This window comes from Hemibagrus wyckioides, linkage group LG12 (assembly GCF_019097595.1).
Source record: "Hemibagrus wyckioides isolate EC202008001 linkage group LG12, SWU_Hwy_1.0, whole genome shotgun sequence".
Taxonomy (NCBI): Eukaryota; Metazoa; Chordata; class Actinopteri; order Siluriformes; family Bagridae; genus Hemibagrus; species Hemibagrus wyckioides.
Window position 1 is genome coordinate 2576916 of NC_080721.1, and position 26634 is coordinate 2603549.

General features: G+C 39.8%; 2 protein-coding genes across 2 annotated transcripts in view; both read right to left on the bottom strand.

The window, feature by feature from the left end:
* Positions 1-488: 488 nt before the first annotated feature.
* On the bottom strand, positions 489-15144 carry hcn3 (hyperpolarization activated cyclic nucleotide-gated potassium channel 3). The gene is made up of 7 exons (XM_058405318.1): positions 12893-15144; positions 7246-7678; positions 6831-6992; positions 4694-4912; positions 4291-4437; positions 2231-2471; positions 489-2128 (listed from the first exon to the last, which is right to left on the bottom strand). The coding sequence occupies exons 1-7, from the start codon at positions 13369-13371 to the stop codon at positions 1878-1880; spliced, it is 1932 nt and encodes a 643-aa protein (XP_058261301.1). The 5' UTR covers positions 13372-15144; the 3' UTR covers positions 489-1877.
* A 136-nt stretch (positions 15145-15280) lies between these two features.
* si:ch211-81a5.8 (uncharacterized protein LOC560648 homolog) overlaps positions 15281-26634 on the bottom strand; it is an 18350-nt gene continuing 6996 nt past the window's right edge. The window contains exons 4-5 of the mRNA XM_058405332.1: positions 21926-22010; positions 15281-17990 (exon numbers count right to left, since the gene is read on the bottom strand). Of these exons, the coding sequence (XP_058261315.1) occupies positions 17838-17990; positions 21926-22010 (238 nt within the window). The 3' untranslated portion in view covers positions 15281-17837. The remainder of the gene's footprint in view (positions 17991-21925; positions 22011-26634) is intronic.

The following is a 26634-nucleotide window of genomic DNA, read 5'->3' on the forward strand; positions in this document are numbered from 1 at the left end:
CCTCTTCCCAGGGTTAAAAGCAGGCTTTAGAATGACTTTGACATTAACTTGGTGTTAAGCGTCATGTAAAAAGCCTAGAAAAGTCTTCCCTGAGGACCGCGCTTTCTTTGTTGTTCCCTGGTTGTAGTCGGTGTTAGTATTACTGCTGAATGAAGGCGTAAATATCGTAATTTTGCGATGAACACACAATGCTGTGAAACTCATGTATTGATTTGTGCATTTTAACTTTGCAGCAATTTATCAGTTATGGATGTGTCACCGAACGGACAAACTTTTGTACGAGGAAACACATTTGCTATTAATAATATATAATATAAGTATTCATGTCTGTGACATGAAAGAAAGAGTATGAACACAAAAAGTATAGATTTAACAAGATTTATTTGGATAAAATGTGCGTTACGATTGTAACATGTCTGAACCAGTTTTCCATAGATTTGATGTATAAACAATACAATTTTCTTTGTTATTCAACTAGAAAAGTTCAATCCAGTGAAATCAGATTGAGAGACATGAGTGAACATTTTTGTTCCTGTGATCCTGAGCTTTATTTCTCCATGGTAACGTTGGCATTGACCTGAAATTGCCCTTGGTTTTTTAATAGATGATGCAAATGCTACAACGGATATCAGATTTTCCAGAACGTGTATGATTGTAGTGCTTCACAAGGGATTTCACAATAAAGAATTTACAATAAAGTAAACCAGGCAAGCTAGCAAGCCTTTTGGCACTGAAAAGCGTTTTTTTACACAGCAATAAAATGTAATAGATTAATAAAAGTCTAACAAAGTTCCATACCATTGGCCATCAACCCAAAGTAGATCATTAGCAAACATGTAAACAAAATTCCAGTTATTTTTCCCCATTCAAAGCACTTTTTTTTTAATCCGCCATATTTTAAATCCCGTCTTCGAGTCCATTCAGATATCCCTGACCCTGACAAGTCCCTGTGTCCAAGTGTGAGGTAAGACAGGTTTAATCACTCTAAGCAGATGAATCACCTTGCCAATAATCTCTCCAGGACAGTCCGAACCTTTTTAAAGCAGGAATTATTATGTTTGTTCCTCTAGTATTCCTAGAGTGTGTTATGCTGCCTTCACGTGCCGATTATAGGAACTTGCAAATGAATAAGTGGTCATTACGAGTCAATATATTCAAGTCAGAGATCATTTTGGGAGAACACCTGGGTTTACGAGATGATAGGAGTTCTGCATGGTGGAGGAGAGCACTTGTCGTTTTGGTCATTTCCATTCATCAGTGTTGAACATTTTTACACTGTGAGAATATCTTTTATTTGTCCGAAATTTCATAGACAGCAAGCTAGCGAAATGAATATGTGTTATAGTGTCGATATAAAAGTAAAGAAAAATAAGTATGTATGAATGGACTTGGAGTCGTCCATGTTTCATGTTCTTTTCAACAGCAAAGCAAACATGTCATACTCGTAATTACCACTTCAGAAACGGGAAATACGATTATTCAGATAACACATGAAGGCAGCATTAGGTGCACTCTTGTGCCAGTTTCAGTGCAAACAGATAAGTTTAGAATGTGATTTAATCTGGATAATGATCTTCAAAATGTGTGAGTGATCAACTGGGAGAGTTCCATCCACCTGCTTCTTCACAAGGTTATGGGTTCGGTTTGTTTGCTTAATGAAATGCTAATGTGTCATTTAGTTACTCATTGCATCCAAATATACAGCACATGTGCATGAGTTTAAATAGCAGCAATAAACGCACTTGCTATCTAAACCACTAAACTGCTGAGGCCAGAAAAGTCCTTCAAGCAGCTGATCCCTGGAGCAAATCCTGTTCGGCTCCTGGTGTCCGGTGATGGCGATGACGCTCAAAATGGTGGATGACAAAACGAAGATGCTATAAGATGTTACTGTCTTTTTTCTCTGTGGTTTGTTTCTTTGTGTGTGCTCCTGAAGGCGTGTCGTTATATGCAGTGTTGTTATCCACTTGTTCAAGGTGCTCTATGGCGGCCCTCTCAAACGCCCTCCTCATGATGGGGTGCTCTTCCAACACCTCATTAAAGCTGTCCACTCTGAGAGAATAGAGTCTGCAGTAAGTGTCGGCTTGCACTGTGGCGGTACGACGCCCGCTGGTCAGCAAACAAATCTCTGAGAAAAAGAATGGACAGAAAAAAGGTTCGAAATGTTACATTTGGAGAAACTACAAAGAACAAAACGATCATAAGAAAAGCAAGTGAATTCGGTACTCACCTCCGAAGTAGGAACCATCACTGAGCTTCTTTTCTTTCTTGTTACGGGTCAGGACGGTGACACAGCCATGCTGGATGAAGTACATTTTGCGGCCCAGTGTACCCTCACGAATAATGATATCACCTGGCAAGAAGACCTCGAACCGTAGCTTAGTCAGGAGCACAGTGACAAAGTGTGGATCACCGTTACCAAACAGTGGCATGTTGGCTACCAGTTCACGGCAATTGTGGCTCACTATATCCTACAACAGAGAATGTAAATTAGAATCAGGGTCAGTGTAGTCTTTTCTAATGTACATTTGAAACAGTGGAACTAGGCAGGCTGTGTTTCTCATTGTTTTGCATTGCCTTCATGCTCGGTGACTCAGTAATCCAATGGGTAGCATTGACCATTGGTATCCCGAGAGATATGACAATATAATTTCTTGATTTCGTCCTGGACAACAACCGTCCTTTTCAATTAAATTTAATTTGTATATTTTAACAATGGGCATTGTTTCAAAGCAGCTTTACAGAAGTACAGAAACACAGAAAAAATTATAAAGTCTAAAATTAAGTTACTATTTATCTCCAACATTTATCCCTAATGAACAAGGGCTGGGTTCCCTTTTGAGTCTTTCTTCTGCATGACTTGTCAGGAAGTTTTTCCTTGCTACTTTCACCTGTTACTGGCTTATTAAGGATATACACTGATCAGGCATGACATTTTGACCAGTAACAGGTGAATTGAATAACACTGAATTGAATTGAATCGCCTGAGGTGACGGTGGTGAGGAAAAACTCCCTGAGATGATCTGAGGAAGAAACCTTGAGAGGAACTAGGCTCAGAAGGGAACCTTTGGTTGACACTGGACACTAAATAATGTAAATGTAAATAATGTCCTTTCTACAACAGCAACCTCCTGAGGAACTAATAGGTTAGTGTAGTTTCTGAGTTCATTATAGACTTAACACTAATTTCTTCCTGCTAAAAGCTGACTGATGCAACAGCAGTTCAGAGATGGTGTGATAGTCTACAAGTGGTTCTATCCAACCGGGGTAGAGAGTCTGAATGGATCAGGCAGGTCCCGAAAGAAGAAGTGGTCACACTGGAAAACTTCTCATTTCACATTGTTAAACTGACTAGGTTTACAGGTTTTAGGAGCATCCAGCCATTTCTAGACACAGAGGTCACTCGTGCTTGCTGAATGCTTATTATTTTGAAACTGGATTATTGCTTCTTGCTCATAGCAGGTCTGCTTCTTTGCGCCATCTGAACCAGGAAATGATCCAAAATATAGGTGCACAACCCTGATTTCCACCTCCTTGAGTTCTCAGAGCTTCGGCTTTCGGTAGCTGCCCACCTACCTTAAATCGCTTAAGTTTAAGGAATTGGACAGACACCCTTATCCAAAGCGATTTATAGTTTATCTCATTTATACAACTGAGTAGTTGTAGCTTGGTGGTCCTCCTACTACCTTCCAAGTAGTAGGCCAACACCTTAACCACTGTTCTTGACATTTAAACTGTGCTCCACACCACAATCCCTTTCAGCCTCTAGCGCTGCTCAATTGTGCCCACTGTCTCTCAGGGTACAAGGAAGATATACATTCTGTCCTGCACCCAGGTGAAGGAATAAACCTCCTCTGGCTGTCTGAACAGCTGAGTCATTGGTCATCTTCAAATGGAGACTAAAAGAATACCTCTTCAGTATAGTACTTTAAAAAAAAGTAAAAAAAATATGCCAGTACTACTCAAAATTACCCCAGGTGTAAATGTTAACATGTTCACATGTACCCTGCGATGGACTGGAATTCCACTAGGGTGTATTCTGCCCTCATACCCTGTAATGCCCCAGACTCCCAGGAACACCAGATCCACTACAATGCTGACCAGGACTGAAAGTGAAGGATTGAATAAATATACCTTGCGTCAGATGTTACAAGTGTGTATCTTCAGACAGGGTCCATCACTGGACAAACTGTTCAGGTTACATCGCTAGTGGTTGTGCATAAACCAGACAGGATAGGATAGAAACTAACAATATATCCGTTTTGTGTTACATAATTTAAACATAATGACCTCTTTAAGCGGGTCACTGAGTTCTCCCAGAATGCTGTCCTCATCAAACATCTTCCCCTGGAACCGGTGTTCATAATAGTCATGAATTCTTTGTCGTAATTCAGCAGGCAACTTATGGAAGGACATGTATTGCTCCACTTGCTTATACTGTGAAGGACAAAGAGGATGTAGGTAATAATAATAGATAATGATATGACATTATGAGTTTAAACAGCTATTGTGTTAATCCAAATAAAGGTAGTTATGACAAAGTTAGGTGCAGTTTGATCACAGCTTAATTAAAAGGTGAAATAATAATTAATAATAAAATAAAATAGCATCTACTTTGGAGAATGCACAATAGTGGATATAATATATTGTTATAATTAAATAACCAGATAAAGAGAGAAATAGGAACCCATACCTTTTCCTGGTACTGGCGATGGGAAGCATCCAGTGACTGCACCAGGTTGGTCGCATGGCCCAGGAACATGGCATAACATGTAGCACCTACAATCATGCTCAGCATGGTGAGCCAGACATCAGTCATTCTCTCAGGAGCTTGAGCACCGTATCCAATACACAGCATATGGCTCATGGCCATGAAGAGAGCATATGAGTACTGTTCCTCCCAAGTGGCATTCTGATCATAGAAAGTAATAACAACAATGAAAATGGTGATTGATAAGATACAAAAAAGTGTCAGACACAATGTTAATAATAAAGAACCTCCCAAATATTTCAAACACATGGGGTTCCCATATGGCACAACAGAAAATTTTGTTTATTTTCAAATCATACAATTCACTTCCATTTTATTTATATAGCGCCATTAACAATGGACATTGTCAAAGCAGCTTTACATATATCTGGAAACAGTTTTGGATTCACACTGATTAGGCATAACATTATGACCAACTAATATTGTGTTGGTCCCCCTTTTGTGGCCAAAACAGCCCTGACCCGTCGGGGCATGGACTCTTCATAGATCCCTGAAGGTGTGCTGTGGTATCTGGCAACAAGATGTTATCAGCAGATCCTTAAAGTCCTGTAAGTTGCAAGGTGGGGCCTCCATGGATCGGACTTGTTTGTCCAGCACATCCCACAGATGCTGGATTGGATTGAGATCTGGAGAATTTGGAGGCGGAGTCAACACCTCAAACTGGTTGTTGTGCTCATCAAACCATTCCTGAACCATTTCTGCTTTATGGCACGGTGCATTATCCTGCTGAAAGAGGCCACAGCCATCAGGGAATACCGTTTCCATGAAAGGGTGTAACATGGTCTGTAACAATGCTTAGGTAGGTGGTACGTGTCAAAGTAACATTCACATGGCAGGACCCAAGGTTTCCCAGCAGAACATTGACCAAAGCAGGACACTGCCTCCACCGGCTCGCCTTCTTCCCGTAGTGCATCCTGGTGCCATGTGTTCCCCAGGTAAGCGATGCATACACACCCAGCCATCCACGTGATGTAAAAGAAAACGTGATTCATCAGACCAGGCCACCTTCTTCCATTGCTCCTTGGCCCAGTTGTGATGCTCACGTGCCCATTGTTGGCACTTTCGGCAGTGCACAGGGGTCATCATGGGCACCCTGACCGGTCTGCAGCTATGCAGCCCAATACACATCAAACTGTGATGCACTGTGTATTCTGACACCTTTCTATCAGAACCAGCATTAACTTCTTCAGCAGTTTGAGTAACAGTAGCTCGTCTGCTGGATCGGATCACACTGGCCAGCCTTCACTCCCCACGTTCATCAATTAGCCTTGGACGGCCATGACCCTGTCGCCAGTTCACCACTGTTCCATCCTTGGACCACTTTTGATAGAGTGACATTTTGATTGACCACTGCAGACTGGGAACACCCCACACAAGCTGCGGTTTTGGAGATGCTCTGATCCAGTGGTCTACCCATCACAATTTGGCTCTTGTCAAACTCACTCAAATCCTTACACTTGCCCATTTTTCCAGCTTCTAACATCAACTTTGAGGACAAAATGTTCACTTGCTGCCTAATATATCCCATCTACTAAAATTTGCCATGATGATGTAGTCAGTGTTATTTAATTCACCTGTTACTGGTCAAAATGTCATGCCTGATCAGTGTATATCCTTAATAAGCAGGTAACAGGTGAAAGTAGCAAGGAAAAACTTCCTGAGAAGTCATGCAGAAGAAAGACTCAAAAGGGAACCCAGCCTCTCCTAGGTGGCACCAAATTATGAATCATTGCTTTTCCACAACTTTATACTATAGAGTCAGGTGGTGTATAATGTGTTGAAAGGATCTTCAGTCAAAACAACAGGGTCATATAATAAAAAGCCATGGGGATGGGGATCAATCAGAGTGACATTAACCATTTGTTGTTATCTGTGAGCTGAAGAAGGCAGACAGCACTGTAGTGTGCTGAGCCAGCTTGTGATGTTACATGAGCAGCAGTACAATCTCAAAGGAAGCACATGCTAGCCCTCAGCCTTACTGTGGTTTGTGGTTATCATGTGATTGGGGAAAGCTAGCTATTGAGTGGGAATATTTGACCAAGTCAATTAACTTCCTCACCACCATGTTGTTTTTGGAAACCCAGCAGTCCTGTGGGAAATCCTGAAGCATGGGCACCATGAACTGAAGACAGCCATTCCAGTGACACAGTAGAAGCATCATCCCAATCAAGTTGACTATTCGAACCACAGCACTTGCCAGGTCATATGTCATGTGAAAGATCTAAAAGAATAAAGTCATATTAGGGATAAATAAGAATTGTGCTTTCTTCTGAATAGTATTACAAAGCATCGTTTGCATCCTAAAATGGATCTTCAACTTTTTATTCAGGTTTGATTTTAATCCATGTGGTATGACCACCTTTAACTAGAATCGTTTCCCCTGTATAAGGATTGTGTCCTTGCTAGCTTTGCTAAAGTCATTGCTCAATCAACTTAGTCCACATCCTGTATAAAAAAGTTTTCTCATTACTTACCTCTTCCCACTGGTGAATGTAGCGGATAAGTCTGGACAGACGGAGTAGCCTAAGCAGACTGAGGATTTTGGTGAAACGGACAATTCTTAGCGCTCTTGCAGTGCGATACACTTCCGCCGACTCAAGCCGAGCCTCAAGGTCCACAGCAAGGAAAATATAATCCACTGGGATGGAAGAGATGAAATCCACAAGGAACCAACCCTGCAGGTATCTGCGACGAATCACCTTTGGGTCTAGGATGATATGGGAGTTATCATCCTCTGGGATTCCTGTGCGGAAGTTGAGTATTAGGTCAGTCAGGAACAGTGTATCTGAGGCCATGTTGAACATGATCCATGGCAATGTGTTTTGATCCTCAAAGAAAGTGATGCACCATGGCAGAATGACCAGATTGCTCATCATCAGAAAGAGCATCACCAAGTCCCAATAGAACCTTGATGTGAGAAAACAGAAAAGTGTAACGTAAGCCTTCAAAGTGGCTGTGTTTTAACACATGGTTATGCCTCTGCCAATCTGTCATATAGGTAGCCTCTTTATCCTGATCAGGATCACACTGGATCCAGAGTGACCACTGGACGTGATGCTGAAATACACTCTGAAAGGGACGCTATGCTTATTGTAGGGCACCATATATAAACAAACCTATGATATACTGTACAGTCCTCTCTGAAATGATTGGAACAGCATGGGTAATTATTTTTGTTTTAGTAATAAACTGAAGACATTTGAGTTTGAGCTGAATATAAGATGATAGTTCAGACTTTCGCTTTTTATTTTCCTGATATTTGCGTTAAACACCTTAGAACATGGCAGTGAGAAGCCTACTTCCATGGATACCTTGCCAGGTGATCCTTTTCTAGCTGGATAGCTTCATCGAGAAGTCATGTGAGGAACGTTCCAGCAACAGGAGTCCTCAAACAAACATGTTCAGGGAGTGAGGGTCCAGCCAACCCGTTTCTGCACCGCCTTCCAGATGGTCTGGTACTTCAACTGCAACTACTGGGTGGGGAGTTGGGCTTTCCCAACAGCAAGGCTAAAAGGTATAGGGCAGACTCTTCCTCAGGCCCGCCCCAGGCACCTGCTATACGCTCAGTGTCAGGGTGCGCTTGGATATTTCCCTGCTGAAATACCAAATAGGGGGCTTTCCGTCAGTGTGTTTATGTTTTTGTGCCAGGTGTTTTTTGTTAATGTTCTGTGTTCACATGTCTTTGCCCCGCCTTAGCCATAGATTTCTTCCCACCTCTGCACATCTGTTCCCTATGTGTTTGTAATTGATTCCCCTATTTATCCCTGCCGCATTGCGTTTCGAAGCACAGAATCTTCATCTTTGCAGAATCCTCACGCTTTTTGTTCAGTGCTTCCAGTGTGTTTTGAGTTTCAGTGTCATTTCTAGTCTAGTTATGTTTTGCTTAGTTTTTCCCAGTATTTCCTGTCCATGTTATCTGTGCTATATTGTTAAATTGTGCCTGTTTTGTTATCCCTGCATTTGGGTCTAGCTTTTACCCTGAGAGGTACCCCGTGCTCCTGACACTCAGAGGGCTCTACAAAGGCCTCCAGATCCTCTGTGGAGGACATCTGTATGATTATCATGCCCAGGCTGGCTGGAGTGGCCAAAGATGGATGAGCTACAACCGGAGGTATGGTTGGTTGTGGCAGCGTCTGGAGCAGTTTAGCCCTGCTACAGTATGATAGTAACTGTAAATAACCATTTTTTAAAACTTCAGTCTGTAACACAACAACACAACATCTATAGTGACTGATGCTTCATACCAATTTCTCTGTTCTTTTTTAATGACTGATAATCTCATGTTGATGCCAAAAATGCATTTCTATCAATAGCTCCAATGTGGGTTAAAATAGCATCAGCTACTAAATATTGTCTATCTATCTGATCACATTGCATCATCTCAGAGCTCACTGAGATCTTCCTCTGTGCTTTTATCTGCCTGAAAGCTAGCATGACTTCACAATGTAGTCTTGCTATAAAACCTTAAAGTTATTCTTATATAAAAGAAAACTTAAATGTGAGTTATTGATAAAATGAGTATGACTAAATAATATTTCATAATAATGATTTGGATCGCAAGATAGCAGCAGATAGTGAGGACAGCAGAGGAGATCATCACTCTCCCTCTTCCCTCCATCATGGACATTTACACCACACGCTGCATCCACAAAGCCAGCAGCACTGTGGATGACCCCATGCTCCCCTTACACTCACTCTTCACCCTCCTGCAGTCTGGGAAAAGGTTCTGAAGCATTCAGTCCCTCACAACCAGACTGTGTAACAGTTTCTTCCACCAATTATAACGAGTAAGGGGTGAAGCAGAGTCGGAAACTGGTGATCCTCAGTAGCCATAGGATAGCCAGTTTAGCAAAGAAAAGCCAAAAGCACGGGTGCGTAGGGATTTCTACATAATACTTTTATTTGGCAAAATAATGAAGCAAAGCATGTGTGATACTCCATTCTCGTTATGGAGGAAAGTTCAGAGAAGTGGAACAGCCTCAGGTCAAAGTGAAAGAAGCTTTATTGTCGCTTTAACCATATATAGCTGATGCAGTACACGGTGAAATGCAACAACGTTCCTCCTAGACCAGAGGTGCTACACAGAACAAAAACAAATTACAGAGTGACGTGGACAAACATAGAGCTAAACTATACTACAAGGTGCAATTCTTTAAACATAAACATAGTGACAGTGCAGACAAACAAGGCACATAACGCAGACTGTGTGCAAAAGGTCAGTGTTAGACAGTGAGTGCAAATGACTAATTACCTGGTAATTAGTTCCACTGTACACAATTTAAATTCTAGTGTACCAGAACAGAAACTAGTGCCACCTTGTGGCATCATGTGGCATCACTTTGTATCCACATTGCTAAGCTTTTGTCTGTTACACAATCCATCAGACCTCTGAATTCCAAGAGACTGGACAGTCACCAACACACACACACACACACACACACGTCATTCATGCTGTAACGCACATTACACTGTAATATCTACTGATTATACTGTGTATCCCATGCCATTGTTACTGTACATACTGCACAATAATGCAACATTTATTCTTAAATATATTAAAATGACAGCTAAAGCTTCTTCTTTACAGTATTATTTATTTATTAATGCATTTATATCATTTTAATTTATTATTTATATACCATAAGGAATATTAATATATTTAATTTAGACTATAATGTATATTTACTGCATTTGGCAGACACCCTTATCCAGAGGGACTTACAATTTATCTCATTTTTTATACAATTGAGAGTTAAAGGCCCTGCACAGGGACTCAGCAGTAGCAACTTGGTGGACCTGGGATTTAAACTCACAACCTTCCCATCAGTAGGCCAACACCCTAACCACTAAGCTACTACATACTTGTGAAAGCTCGTTCCACTCGTCAAGCCTCAGACTGGAATGTTTTTGGAAAATTGGGGAAAATACCGTAAGAAAACCCATGTATTGTTATGATAACTGAAGGAATATTACAGCTTTATTGCGTGAGGTGAAAATGATGGTAAAATTTGATTGTGTAAGATTATTAATTTTATTGTTTCTAATATATCTGGATCACGTTGACTGATGGGGGCGCCTCCTGGTGGTCCAGTGTGCTCTCATTGCCGCAGCCCGGGTTCAATTCCTGGGCAGGGCACAAACGCAGCCACTGAAGAGTTAACTCTCAGAGCTGGTTCCAAGCCCGGATAAAAATGGGAGGGCTGCAGGAAGGGCAACTGGCGTAAAACCTGCGCCAAATCATGCAGATCGAATGATCAACAGCGAACCCCGCCGTTGCGTGGGACAGAAGCTAGAATAAAAATTTTAAAAAATGTTGGCTGATGGTAGTTGATGCCTTCAATGAGTAAATAATAAATTCTTGCTATCACTGATCTGTTCTACTGTCCAGTCACCACCCAAAATGCACAAGGCAGTGGTGGCTCAAGTGGTTAAGGCTCTGGGTCGTTGACCGGAAGATCAGGGGTTCAAGCCCCAGCACCGCCCAGTTGCCACTGTTGGGCCCTTGAGCAAGGCCCTTAACCCTCTCTGCTCCAGGGGTGCCGTATCATGGCTGACCCTGTGCTCTGACCCCAACCTCCAAGGATGGGATATGCAAAGAAAGAATTTCACTGTGCTGTAATGTATATGTGACAAATAAAGGCTGTTTCGTTTCGTTACAAGCATGTCACAACTTTGCAGTTTAATTTGCACACAAATGTTATTTCCTTATCTTCCCCTACACCACTACGCAGGCTACTAGCTATACTAGCTATAGTAGTACCAGCTACTATATGTTCCTATTCTAAAATCACAGAGTAGTATTAACAGCAAGAAAATAGGCTTTTAGATGATAATTAGATGCATAAAACTGTCCACTTTGACCATCCAGCTACAATGTACCAGGCCTCCAGGCAGCAGTGCTATTGACCAGTTGCAAGTATCATGCAAATATCTTTAAAATGCAAATGTTTATAGTTTTTATTAAACACTTCCTACTGAATTATCAGTGAGTTCACCCAGTACACTTCTCTCTCTGTCTACAATCCCTTTATCCATTTATCTCTGCTTATAGTTCCTGCACACTAATACCACAGGGCATCAACCCCTGGACTCTCTGAGTCACTTCTGTCCGTGCAAATACACGTGACGACAGACAAGTATTAAAGTTCTGGAAACGTTTAATAGATTAATTAAGGCTTATAATCACGAATGCAAATATAAAGCAAGACCAAAGAAACTGGTCCAAAATAAATGTACTAAATATATCACATATTCCTTCAAAACATGCATGGTCAGGTACGAAAAAATTCTTGCCCATTTGTTTCACACTTTTACGCTCTTCGCTCCTCAGAGGGATTTTGGATAAAGAAAGGTTCTGCTTTTCATGACCCAGAATTCCTCAGCTGTGGGACTCGACACAGAACCTTTTCCATTTCCATTTAAAGAGGGAAAAGTCAAAGATCCCTTGAGGGTGATGGATAAAACTGTTTTTGAGAGCTTTTCTAAATTCACTTACCCTTTTCAACACACGCACACACACACACACACACACACACACAGACATCTCTGAGAATTTCTTTCCATATTATCAGGCTACTGATAATACAGATAAATGCTTGTCCAGACATCATCAGCCTTCCAGTTTCACAGGAGTGAGGTCTACATTTGGTGCTTTTCTGCTCAGCGTGTTTGTAAAGAGTTGTTATTAGAGTTATCAAAGACTTCCTATCAGTTCTCTCACGGCTGCCTACAAAACTACTAACTGCCACTAACTGGGCGTCTTTTATTTTTCGGACCATTTTGTATGAATTAAAAACTCTTATGTGTGAAAATCCTGAGCTTGACCATTTCTGAAAAGCATCTCTGGCAACTACAACTGTACCATGAACAAAGTCACCAAGACTTTACTCCTTTTACTGATGTTTGATGTATGAATTCTTTCAGATAAGTGCATGAATGATCGTTCCTAAGTAATATGCAGCAAAACCTAATATGAGTAATCAAGCTCTACACAGGGTCACAGGAAGACTGGAGTCTATACCTGAGGACTCAGGGCACAAGGAAGGGGACTGGACCGGGTGCCAAGCATTTCAGGGTCAGTCCTAACGTGTTAATATGACATAACATCCCTGAGTTTCTTACCTAAAGTCACTGTATGGATGTATAATCCAGACCCCGAAAGAACGGACCCTCTGCTGCTCGGCTGCGACTCCCTGGGTGCTGCCGAACATGCGCAGGGAATGCTTGTTGACTCCGGGTTGTAACATGGAGCTCAGCTGCTTCTGGAGGTAAGTGGACTGGTCACCGGACTCACACTCCTCCATGTTAGGAGTTAATGAGTTCCCTGCAGTCAGGACGGTCGTGGTCAGCTCGTCACCCCCGATGGTCACCTCAGTGGGTTTGGAGTTAATGTCGGCTGTAGAAGCAGCTCTCTCGTGGTAATTACGAACCAGACTCAGCAGCCTCCGGCTCAGATCCCCTCCACCTCCAGGTCCGGCTCCGTGTGCCGAGGTCAGAGATGAGGATCGCCAGGCGGAGAAGGAGAACCTGCCACGTGCTCTGGTGTCTCCATTTAGAGGAGGACAGTTGTCACTGCCTGCATGTCCACTTGAGTTATCCATTCTGGCTTCACTTTTTTGCTATAAGGACTAAATAGTTATTTCATGTACAGCATAATCATGACTCTGGGCTTGTAAGTGCAGAGGAAACAACTAGAGCCTGTTTAGACCAATATCAAGGTTTTTTAGTGATGCAGAGTAAAAGACTTCTCATGCAGGAGCGAGCTGCTCAACCTCTCCATCTTGTGCGTCCGCGTCATGCGCAGAAGGGATGAGTAAATCCACAGATCGGAGTCTAATCTGCTTTTCAGTGGTTACTTTTATCTCACTGTCTCTGCTGACACTCCAACGACTAGCCAGTGTGTGTGTGTGTGTGTGTGTGTGTGTGTGTGCACGTTAACTGACGCTCAGTTTGTGCGCTCAGAATCCTGCACAACTCTTTCTACATTTTATAAAGTGTTTATTCGTTGTTGTTGCTGATGACTAAAGTTATATAAAATATATTTAAAATAAAAGACAGCAATGTCCTTCACATCTACAAAATGTATGGGGTTTAGAACAGCTGAATAAAGAAAACAAAATCAAATGTTTATTTTGAAAAAACGAAATAAATATGAAATGTTTAAATTAAATATTTATTTAAAATATTTATTTAAAATTTATTTTTAAAATTTAAAAAAGAAATGTGGCTCAGTTTATTTGTATCAGTAGTTTCTGATAAAAAAAAATCAAAATATTCTAAGATGATAATCTTAATTGAAGCACTCGACCTTGTGTGGCTCATCTGCATGATTTTTTTTTCTTTTTCAGATAATTGCATGCATGACAAACACTCACAGAGAGAGAGAGAGAGAGAGAGAGAGAGAGAGATGAAGACATGGATGAGTGAGTTTGGTGTGGAGAAACTTGACTGGCCTGCACAGAGTCCTGACCTCAACCCCATAGAACACCTTTGGGATGAATTAGAGCATCCACCTTCTCGTCCAGCCTCAGTGCCTGACCTCACAAATGTGCTTCTAGAGGAATGGTCAAAAATTCCCATAAACACACTCCCTCAGAGAGAGAGAGAGAGTAACAGACTCTTCTCAGGTGCTGTGAAATAATCAGCTATAAAATTCCACCTTAATAAACCATAATTAGAAATTAAAGGCTGAACAACAAATGCAGTACAAACAGCTATTTTTATACATATAAGATAAAGGAGATTATCATAAAAGAGTCCATTCAGTGAGTGTTGGAAACTCAATACACTTAAAAAGTTAAAGGTGTTCGGGGAAAGTCTCCTGCAGCAGTTGCTCAGCACACTAACACAGTATTTTACTCCCTCTAGTGGACGATCTGGAGTACTACAGAAGCCCTACAGTGCATCAACCACCTGCCTAATATTGTTTGGGTCTCTTCCGCGATCAGAACAGCCCTGATCTGTCGAGGTCTGGACTCTACAGGAGCTCTGAAGGTCTGCTGTGGGATCTGGCACCAAAACATTAGCAGCAGATCGTTCAGTCCTGTAAGGTGTGAGGTGGATTCTTCATGGGTCAGTTGTTTGTCCAGAACATCCTACACAGGCTCCATCAGATTTGTCTCATAAACATTACGGCACAATAAAATTCACAGCAATTCTTCACAGCATATTGGGAAGTTTGGGGTCAGAGCACAGGGTCAGCTGTGATGCGCAGCCCTGGAGCAGTGAGGGTTATCTTCATCATCTTCATCTTCATCATCTGTAGGCTAAATGCTAGATATTAGCATGTGGAAAAAGTGGAGATGATGATCTGGGACATCTATCTATCTATCCATCCATCCATCCATCCATCCATCCATCCATCCATCCATCCATCCATCCATCCTTCCTTCCTTCCTTCCTTCCTTCCTTCCTTCCTTCCTTCCTTCCTTCCTTCCGTCCGTCCGTCCAGCTAGCTAGCTAGCTATTTATTCTTCTTTCTTTCTTTCTTTCTTTCTTTCTTTATTTATTTTCCTATCTATCTATCTATCTATCTATCTATCTATCTATCTATCTATCTATCTATCTATCTATCTATCTATCTATCTATCTATCTATCTATCTATCTATCTATCTATCTATCTATCTATCTATCTATCTATCTATCTATCTATCTATTGGAGGTCATGTCAGCACCTTGAACTCGTTCTCATGTTCCTCAGACTGTTTTTGCAGGGTCTCAGTGTGACATGAACATCCTCAGGAATGCCAGGTCTCACAGTATCTCAGCTGAACGTTGCTCACAGCATCATGCTGCCTCCACCATCTTTCCTTCTTCCCACAGTGCATCTCTTCCCCAGGTAAGTGATGTGTACATGATTCATTAGACCAGGTCACCTTCTTCCACTGCTCCTTGAGTCAGGTCTGATGCTCACATGCTCACTGTAGATGTTTTCTACAGTGGTCCAGGCATCAGCATGGCCACTCTGACTGGTCTGTGGCTACACAGCTCCATACACAGCAAGGTCAGTGCAATGTGTGGTCAAACTTACACTTTTACATTTCTGGAATTTTATACAATTTAGGGCAGTGGTTAAGGGTCTGGGGTGTTGATTGGAGGATCGGGGTTCAAGCCCCAGCATCACCAAGCTCCACTGTTGGGTAATTGAGCAAGGTCCCTAACCCTCCCTGCTTCAGGGGTGCTGTATCATATCTGCCCCTGTGCTCTGACCCCAACTTCCTCAGCTGGGATATGTGGAGAAAAATATTCCACTGTGCTGTAATGTATAAGCGGTGACAATAAAGGCTTCATGCCCTCACTGCTTCTTCTTCACCTGAGCATTAAGGGCTTCGGTGGACCTGGGATTCAAACTCACAACCTTCTGATCAGTAGACCAACACCTTAACCACTGGATGCCTAATATATATATTCCACCCCTTCCCCCTGAGATAATCATTTGACTGTCAGCGGTTTTAAAGTTATGGCTGGTCTGTGTACTGTACATGTCTATGGGCAGGATGATTAGTATTTATATTAAACATTAATTTGATAGATAAAACAGGTCAAGCCCACTGGACACTGTTCGTACCGGCCAGTGTGTCTGTTAAAAGATTCCAATTTTTGTCCTTAAACCATCCTGAAGTCCTCTTTAAGGGCTCTGAACATTTTCTGATAAGTTTTAAACCCATGTACATACTTTAGTCCAGTTAGTGTGCAGTGACCACAGGGGGAGTAAGAAATACTGCTGTTGTTGTAATATCACTGTATCATCAGGTCAGCTTTACAGGTGGACAGTGAGTATCCTTACACAGTAGGTTGGAGAACAAAGTCCAGATAAGCTAATATACTTAATTATATTAGGAGTGTGTGTGTGTGAGACTTTACAGTTTTTTAATTGTTTAACATAAACATATGTTTACAATAAAGTGACACAGATTGAAGAAGAAGTTTTTATTTGTCACATAAACATTACAGCACAGTGAAATTCTTTCTTCAGAGCATGTTAGGAAATTGGGGTCAGCTGTGATACACAGCCCTGGAGCCGGAAGGGTTAAGGGCCTTACTCAGGGGCCCAACAGTGGGAGCTGGGGCTTCAGATCAGTAACTCAGAGCCTTAATCACTGAGCCTCCACTTCCTAAATAGCTCCAGGAGAGGTGTACAGATTTCTGCAGATTATTCTCTGTTTACTCCTCATACATTTCACTGGAAGTACAAACCTATTACACTGAGAGACCAAATTCTGGGCATCATCATCATCATCATCATCATCATCATCATCATCATCATCATCATCACATTCAGGCTATATGCTAGATATTAGTATATGTAAAAAGTAGAGATGCTGATCTGGGAATTTTCCTTCCCTTCCCTTCCATCCTTCTTTCTTTCTTTTCTTCTTTCCTTCCATCCATCCATCTATCCATCTAGCTATTTATCCCTCTTTCGTTTTTTTGTTCTTTCTTTCTTTCTTTCTTTCTTTCTTTCTTTCTTTCTTTCTTTCTTTCTTTCTTTCTTTCTATCTATCTTTCTTGACTGAATGACTGACTCTAATATGATAAATAAAATGTGATTAAAATGATGAAGTGTAAATTAAAACAGTTTATCTCTGTGATGTTGCTGTAAGAGCTGCAGGAGGTCTTCACATTACTGATGCAGATTTGTGTGTGTGTGTGTGTTTGTCTGTATGTGTGTGTGTGTCTGTATGTCTGTGTGTGTGTGTGTGTGTCTGTATGTCTGTGTGTGTGTGTGTGTGTGTGTGTGTCTGTATGTCTGTGTGTGTGTGTGTATGTCTGTGTGTCTGTATGTGTGTGTCTGTATGTCTGTCTGTGTGTGTGTGTGTCTGTATGTCTGTGTGTGTGTGTGTGTGTGTGTGTGTCTGTATGTCTGTGTGTGTGTGTGTGTGTGTGTCTGTATGTCTGTGTGTGTGTGTGTGTGTGTGTGTCTGTATGTCTGTGTGTGTATGTCTGTGTGTGTGTCTGTATGTCTGTGTGTGTGTGTGTGTCTGTATGTCTGTGTGTGTGTGTGTGTGTATGTCTGTGTGTGTGTGTGTGTGTGTGTGTATGTGTGTGTGTGTGTGTGTGTTTTGATCACATGACTTTACACTGCTCTGCACTCGCTGCTGTAGGTTTAAAAGCCCGGACATTGTCGATGTTCAGACTTAAACTCTGGAAGGCACCAAAAAGCGAGTCGTCTTTCTTCGCAGAGGCTTTGGTTTTCACGTGCTTCCTGTCCTGGGGTGTCTGAAACAAAGGAAACAAAGACTCTCGTTCACTCAAACATTCATCTCAGCATCATCACCACCACCATCATCATCATCACCATCATCATCTATCATAATCACCACCACCACCATCACCACCATCCATCATCATCACCATCATCATCTATCATAATCACCACCACCACCATCACCACCATCCATCATCATCACCATCATCATCATCACCATCATCATCATCTATCATAATCACCACCACCACCATCATCACCACCATCCATCATCATCACCATCATCATCTATCATAATCACCACCATCCATCATCATCACCATCCATCATCATCACCATCCATCATCATCACCATCATCATCTATCATAATCACCACCACCACCATCATCACCACCATCCATCATCATCACCATCATCATCTATCATAATCACCACCACCACCATCACCACCATCCATCATCACCATCATCATCTATCATAATCACCACCATCCATCATCATCACCATCCATCATCATCACCATCATCATCTATCATAATCACCACCACCACCATCATCACCACCATCCATCATCACCATCATCATCTATCATAATCACCACCACCACCATCACCACCATCCATCATCATCACCATCATCATCATCACCATCATCATCATCTATCATAATCACCACCACCACCATCATCACCACCATCCATCATCATCACCATCATCATCTATCATAATCACCACCATCCATCATCATCACCATCCATCATCACCACCATCCATCATCATCACCATCATCATCTATCATAATCACCACCATCCATCATCATCACCATCATCATCATCACCATCATCATCTATCATAATCATCACCACCACCATCACCACCATCCATCATCATCACCATCATCATCTATCATAATCACCACCATCCATCATCACCATCATCATCTATCATAATCACCACCACCACCATCACCACCATCCATCATCATCACCATCATCATCTATCATAATCACCACCATCCATCATCATCACCATCCATCATCATCACCATCCATCATCATCACCATCATCATCTATCATAATCACCACCATCCATCATCATCACCATCCATCATCATCACCATCATCATCTATCATAATCACCACCATCCATCATCATCACCATCCATCATCATCACCATCCATCATCACCATCATCATCTATCATAATCACCACCATCCATCATCATCACCATCCATCATCATCACCATCCATCATCATCACCATCATCATCTATCATAATCACCACCATCCATCATCATCACCATCCATCATCATCACCATCATCATCTATCATAATCACCACCATCCATCATCATCACCATCATCATCTATCATAATCACCACCATCCATCATCATCACCATCCATCATCATCACCACCACCATCACCACCATCCATCATCATCACCATCATCATCTATCATAATCACCACCATCCATCATCACCATCATCATCTATCATAATCACCACCACCACCATCACCACCATCCATCATCATCACCATCATCATCTATCATAATCACCACCATCCATCATCATCACCATCATCACCATCATCATCATCATCATCTATCATAATCACCACCACCATCACCACCATCCATCATCATCACCATCATCATCATCTATCATAATCACCACCACCACCACCATCACCACCATCCATCATCATCACCATCATCATCTATCATAATCACCACCACCACCACCACCATCCATCATCATCACCATCATCATCTATCATAATCACCACCATCCATCATCATCACCATCATCACCATCATCATCATCATCTATCATAATCACCACCACCATCACCACCATCCATCATCATCACCATCATCATCTATCATAATCACCACCACCATCACCACCATCCATCATCACCATCATCATCATCATCACCATCATCATCATCATCTATCATAATCACCACCACCACCATCCATCATCATCACCATCATCATCTATCATAATCACCACCACCACCACCATCACCACCATCCATCATCACCATCATCATCTATCATAATCACCACCATCCATCATCATCACCATCCATCATCATCACCATCATCATCTATCATAATCACCACCACCACCATCATCACCACCATCCATCATCATCACCATCATCATCTATCATAATCACCACCATCCATCATCATCACCATCCATCATCATCACCATCCATCATCATCACCATCCATCATCATCACCACCATCCATCATCATCACCATCATCATCTATCATAATCACCACCACCACCATCATCACCACCATCCATCATCATCACCATCATCATCTATCATAATCACCACCATCCATCATCACCATCATCATCATCATCTATCATAATCACCACCACCATCACCACCATCCATCATCATCACCATCATCATCTATCATAATCACCACCATCCATCATCATCACCATCCATCATCATCACCATCCATCATCATCATCATCATCTATCATAATCACCACCATCCATCATCATCACCATCCATCATCATCACCATCCATCATCACCATCATCATCTATCATAATCACCACCATCCATCATCATCATCATCATCATCACCATCATCATCATCATCTATCATAATCACCACCACCATCACCACCATCCATCATCATCATCATCATCATCTATCAATCACCACCACCACCATCACCACCATCCATCATCATCACCACCATCCATCATCATCACCATCATCATCATCATCTATCATAATCACCACCACCATCACCACCATCCATCATCATCACCATCATCATCTATCATAATCACCACCACCACCATCACCACCATCCATCATCATCACCATCATCATCATCATCACCATCATCATCATCTATCATAATCACCACCACCATCACCACCATCCATCATCATCATCATCATCATCACCATCATCATCATCATCATCATCATCATCATCATCATCATCTATCATAATCACCACCATCCATCATCATCACCATCATCATCATCATCATCTATCATAATCACCACCATCCATCATCACCATCATCATCATCACCATCATCATCATCATCTATCATAATCACCACCATCCATCATCATCACCATCATCATCATCACCATCATCATCATCATCTATCATAATCACCACCACCATCACCACCATCCATCATCATCATCATCATCTATCATAATCACCACCATCCATCATCATCACCATCATCATCATCACCATCATCATCATCATCATCTATCATAATCACCACCACCATCACCACCATCCATCATCATCACCATCATCATCATCTATCATAATCACCACCACCACCACCATCACCACCATCCATCATCATCACCATCATCATCTATCATAATCACCACCACCACCATCATCACCACCATCCATCATCATCACCATCATCATCTATCATAATCACCACCATCCATCATCATCACCATCATCACCATCATCATCATCATCTATCATAATCACCACCACCATCACCACCATCCATCATCATCACCATCATCATCTATCATAATCACCACCATCCATCATCATCACCATCATCATCATCATCACCATCATCATCATCATCATCATCTATCATAATCACCACCACCATCCATCATCATCACCATCATCATCTATCATAATCACCACCACCACCATCATCACCATCCATCATCATCACCATCCATCATCATCACCACCATCCATCATCATCACCATCCATCATCATCACCATCCATCATCATCACCATCCATCATCATCACCATCATCATCTATCATAATCACCACCACCACCATCATCACCATCATCATCACCATCCATCATCATCACCATCATCATCTATCATAATCACCATCACCACCATCATCATCATCATCAGAGAGTACATGCTCACCTTAGTGTAAAGGTGTGGGTTCCTGTGGGTCTGCAGAACCGTTCTCTCTGCTTTCTTCTGAGCTAATACACCCTGTCTCAGTTTCCTGTATCAATATAACACACAGTCATAATCACAGTGTCTCTAATGATGATGAATATAACAGTCATAATCACAGTGTCTCTAATGATGATGAATATAACAGTCATAATCACAGTGTCTCTAATCATGATGAATATAACAGTCATAATCACAGTGTCTCTAATCATGATGAATATAACAGTCATAATCACAGTGTCTCTAATGATGATGAATATAACAGTCATAATCACAGTGTCTCTAATGATGATGAATATAACAGTCATAATCACAGTGTCTCTAATCATGATGAATATAACAGTCATAATCACAGTGTCTCTAATCACGATGAATATAACAGTCATAATCACAGTGTCTCTAATCATGATGAATATAACAGTCATAATCACAGTGTCTCTAATGATGATGAATATAACAGTCATAATCACAGTGTCTCTAATGATGATGAATATAACAGTCATAATCACAGTGTCTCTAATGATGATGAATATAACAGTCATAATCACAGTGTCTCTAATCACGATGAATATAACAGTCATAATCACAGTGTCTCTAATCACGATGAATATAACAGTCATAATCACAGTGTCTCTAATCATGATGAATATAACAGTCATAATCATAGTGTCTCTAATCATGATGAATATAACAGTCATAATCATAGTGTCTCTAATGATGATGAATATAACAGTCATAATCATAGTGTCTCTAATGATGATGAATATAACAGTCATAATCACAGTGTCTCTAATCATGATGAATATAACAGTCATAATCACAGTGTCTCTAATCATGATGAATATAACAGTCATAATCATAGTGTCTCTAATGATGATGAATATAACAGTCATAATCATAGTGTCTCTAATCATGATGAATATAACAGTCATAATCATAGTGTCTCTAATCATGATGAATATAACAGTCATAATCATAGTGTCTCTAATGATGATGAATATAACAGTCATAATCATAGTGTCTCTAATCATGATGAATATAACAGTCATAATCATAGTGTCTCTAATGATGATGAATATAACAGTCATAATCATAGTGTCTCTAATCATGATGAATATAACAGTCATAATCATAGTGTCTCTAATGATGATGAATATAACAGTCATAATCATAGTGTCTCTAATCATGATGAATATAACAGTCATAATCATAGTGTCTCTAATCATGATGAATATAACAGTCATAATCATAGTGTCTCTAATGATGATGAATATAACAGTCATAATCATAGTGTCTCTAATGATGATGAATATAACAGTCATAATCATAGTGTCTCTAATGATGATGAATATAACAGTCATAATCACAGTGTCTCTAATGATGATGAATATAACAGTCAATCACAGTGTCTCTAATCATGATGAATATAACAGTCATAATCACAGTGTCTCTAATCATGATGAATATAACAGTCATAATCACAGTGTCTCTAATCATGATGAATATAACAGTCATAATCACAGTGTCTCTAATCACGATGAATATAACAGTCATAATCACAGTGTCTCTAATCATGATGAATATAACAGTCATAATCACAGTGTCTCTAATCATGATGAATATAACAGTCATAATCACAGTGTCTCTAATGATGATGAATATAACAGTCATAATCATAGTGTCTCTAATCATGATGAATATAACAGTCATAATCACAGTGTCTCTAATCATGATGAATATAACAGTCATAATCACAGTGTCTCTAATCATGATGAATATAACAGTCATAATCACAGTGTCTCTAATCATGATGAATATAACAGTCATAATCACAGTGTCTCTAATGATGATGAATATAACAGTCATAATCACAGTGTCTCTAATCACGATGAATATAAGTCATAATCACAGTGTCTCTAATCACGATGAATATAACAGTCATAATCACAGTGTCTCTAATCATGATGAATATAACAGTCATAATCACAGTGTCTCTAATCATGATGAATATAACAGTCATAATCACAGTGTCTCTAATCATGATGAATATAACAGTCAATCACAGTGTCTCTAATCACGATGAATATAACAGTCATAATCACAGTGTCTCTAATCATGATGAATATAACAGTCATAATCACAGTGTCTCTAATCATGATGAATATAACAGTCATAATCATAGTGTCTCTAATGATGATGAATATAACAGTCATAATCAGTGTCTCTAATGATGATGAATATAACAGTCATAATCACAGTGTCTCTAATCATGATGAATATGTCATAATCACAGTGTCTCTAATGATGATGAATATGACAGTCATAATCACAGTGTCTCTAATGATGATGAATATAACAGTCATAATCACAGTGTCTCTAATCATGATGAATATAACAGTCATAATCACAGTGTCTCTAATCATGATGAATATAACAGTCATAATCACAGTGTCTCTAATCATGATGAATATAACAGTCATAATCACAGTGTCTCTAATGATGATGAATATAACAGTCATAATCACAGTGTCTCTAATCACGATGAATATAAGTCATAATCACAGTGTCTCTAATCACGATGAATATAACAGTCATAATCACAGTGTCTCTAATCATGATGAATATAACAGTCATAATCACAGTGTCTCTAATCATGATGAATATAAGTCATAATCACAGTGTCTCTAATCACGATGAATATAACAGTCATAATCACAGTGTCTCTAATCATGATGAATATAACAGTCAATCACAGTGTCTCTAATCACGATGAATATAACAGTCATAATCACAGTGTCTCTAATCATGATGAATATAACAGTAATAATCACAGTGTCTCTAATCACGATGAATATAACAGTCATAATCACAGTGTCTCTAATCACGATGAATATAACAGTCATAATCACAGTGTCTCTAATCACGATGAATATAACAGTCATAATCACAGTGTCTCTAATCACGATGAATATAACAGTCATAATCACAGTGTCTCTAATCACGATGAATATAACAGTAATAATCACAGTGTCTCTAATCACGATGAATATAACAGTCATAATCACAGTGTCTCTAATCATGATGAATATAACAGTCATAATCACAGTGTCTCTAATCATGATGAATATAACAGTCATAATCACAGTGTCTCTAATCATGATGAATATAAGTCATAATCACAGTGTCTCTAATCATGATGAATATAAGTCATAATCACAGTGTCTCTAATCATGATGAATATAACAGTCATAATCACAGTGTCTCTAATCATGATGAATATAAGTCATAATCACAGTGTCTCTAATCATGATGAATATAACAGTCATAATCACAGTGTCTCTAATCACGATGAATATAACAGTAATAATCACAGTGTCTCTAATCATGATGAATATAACAGTCATAATCACAGTGTCTCTAATGATGAATATAACAGTCATAATCACAGTGTCTCTAATCATGATGAATATAACAGTCATAATCACAGTGTCTCTAATCATGATGAATATAAGTCATAATCACAGTGTCTCTAATCATGATGAATATAACAGTCATAATCACAGTGTCTCTAATCACGATGAATATAACAGTCATAATCACAGTGTCTCTAATCACGATGAATATAACAGTCATAATCACAGTGTCTCTAATCACGATGAATATAACAGTCATAATCACAGTGTCTCTAATCATGATGAATATAACAGTCATAATCAGTGTCTCTAATCATGATGAATATAACAGTCATAATCACAGTGTCTCTAATCATGATGAATATAACAGTCATAATCACAGTGTCTCTAATCATGATGAATATAACAGTCATAATCACAGTGTCTCTAATCATGATGAATATAACAGTCATAATCACAGTGTCTCTAATCATGATGAATATAACAGTCATAATCACAGTGTCTCTAATCACGATGAATATAACAGTCATAATCAGTGTCTCTAATCATGATGAATATAACAGTCATAATCACAGTGTCTCTAATCATGATGAATATAACAATCATAATCATAGTGTCTCTAATGATGATGAATATAACAGTCATAATCATAGTGTCTCTAATGATGATGAATATAACAGTCATAATCACAGTGTCTCTAATCACGATGAATATAACAGTCATAATCACAGTGTCTCTAATCATGATGAATATAAGTCATAATCACAGTGTCTCTAATCATGATGAATATAACAGTCATAATCACAGTGTCTAATCACGATGAATATAACAGTCATAATCACAGTGTCTCTAATGATGATGAATATAACAGTCATAATCATAGTGTCTCTAATCATGATGAATATAACAGTCATAATCACAGTGTCTCTAATCATGATGAATATAACAGTCATAATCATAGTGTCTCTAATGATGATGAATATAACAGTCATAATCATAGTGTCTCTAATGATGATGAATATAACAGTCATAATCACAGTGTCTCTAATCATGATGAATATAACAGTCATAATCATAGTGTCTCTAATGATGATGAATATAACAGTCATAATCACAGTGTCTCTAATCATGATGAATATAAGTCATAATCACAGTGTCTCTAATCATGATGAATATAACAGTCATAATCACAGTGTCTCTAATCATGATGAATATAACAGTCATAATCACAGTGTCTCTAATGATGATGAATATAACAGT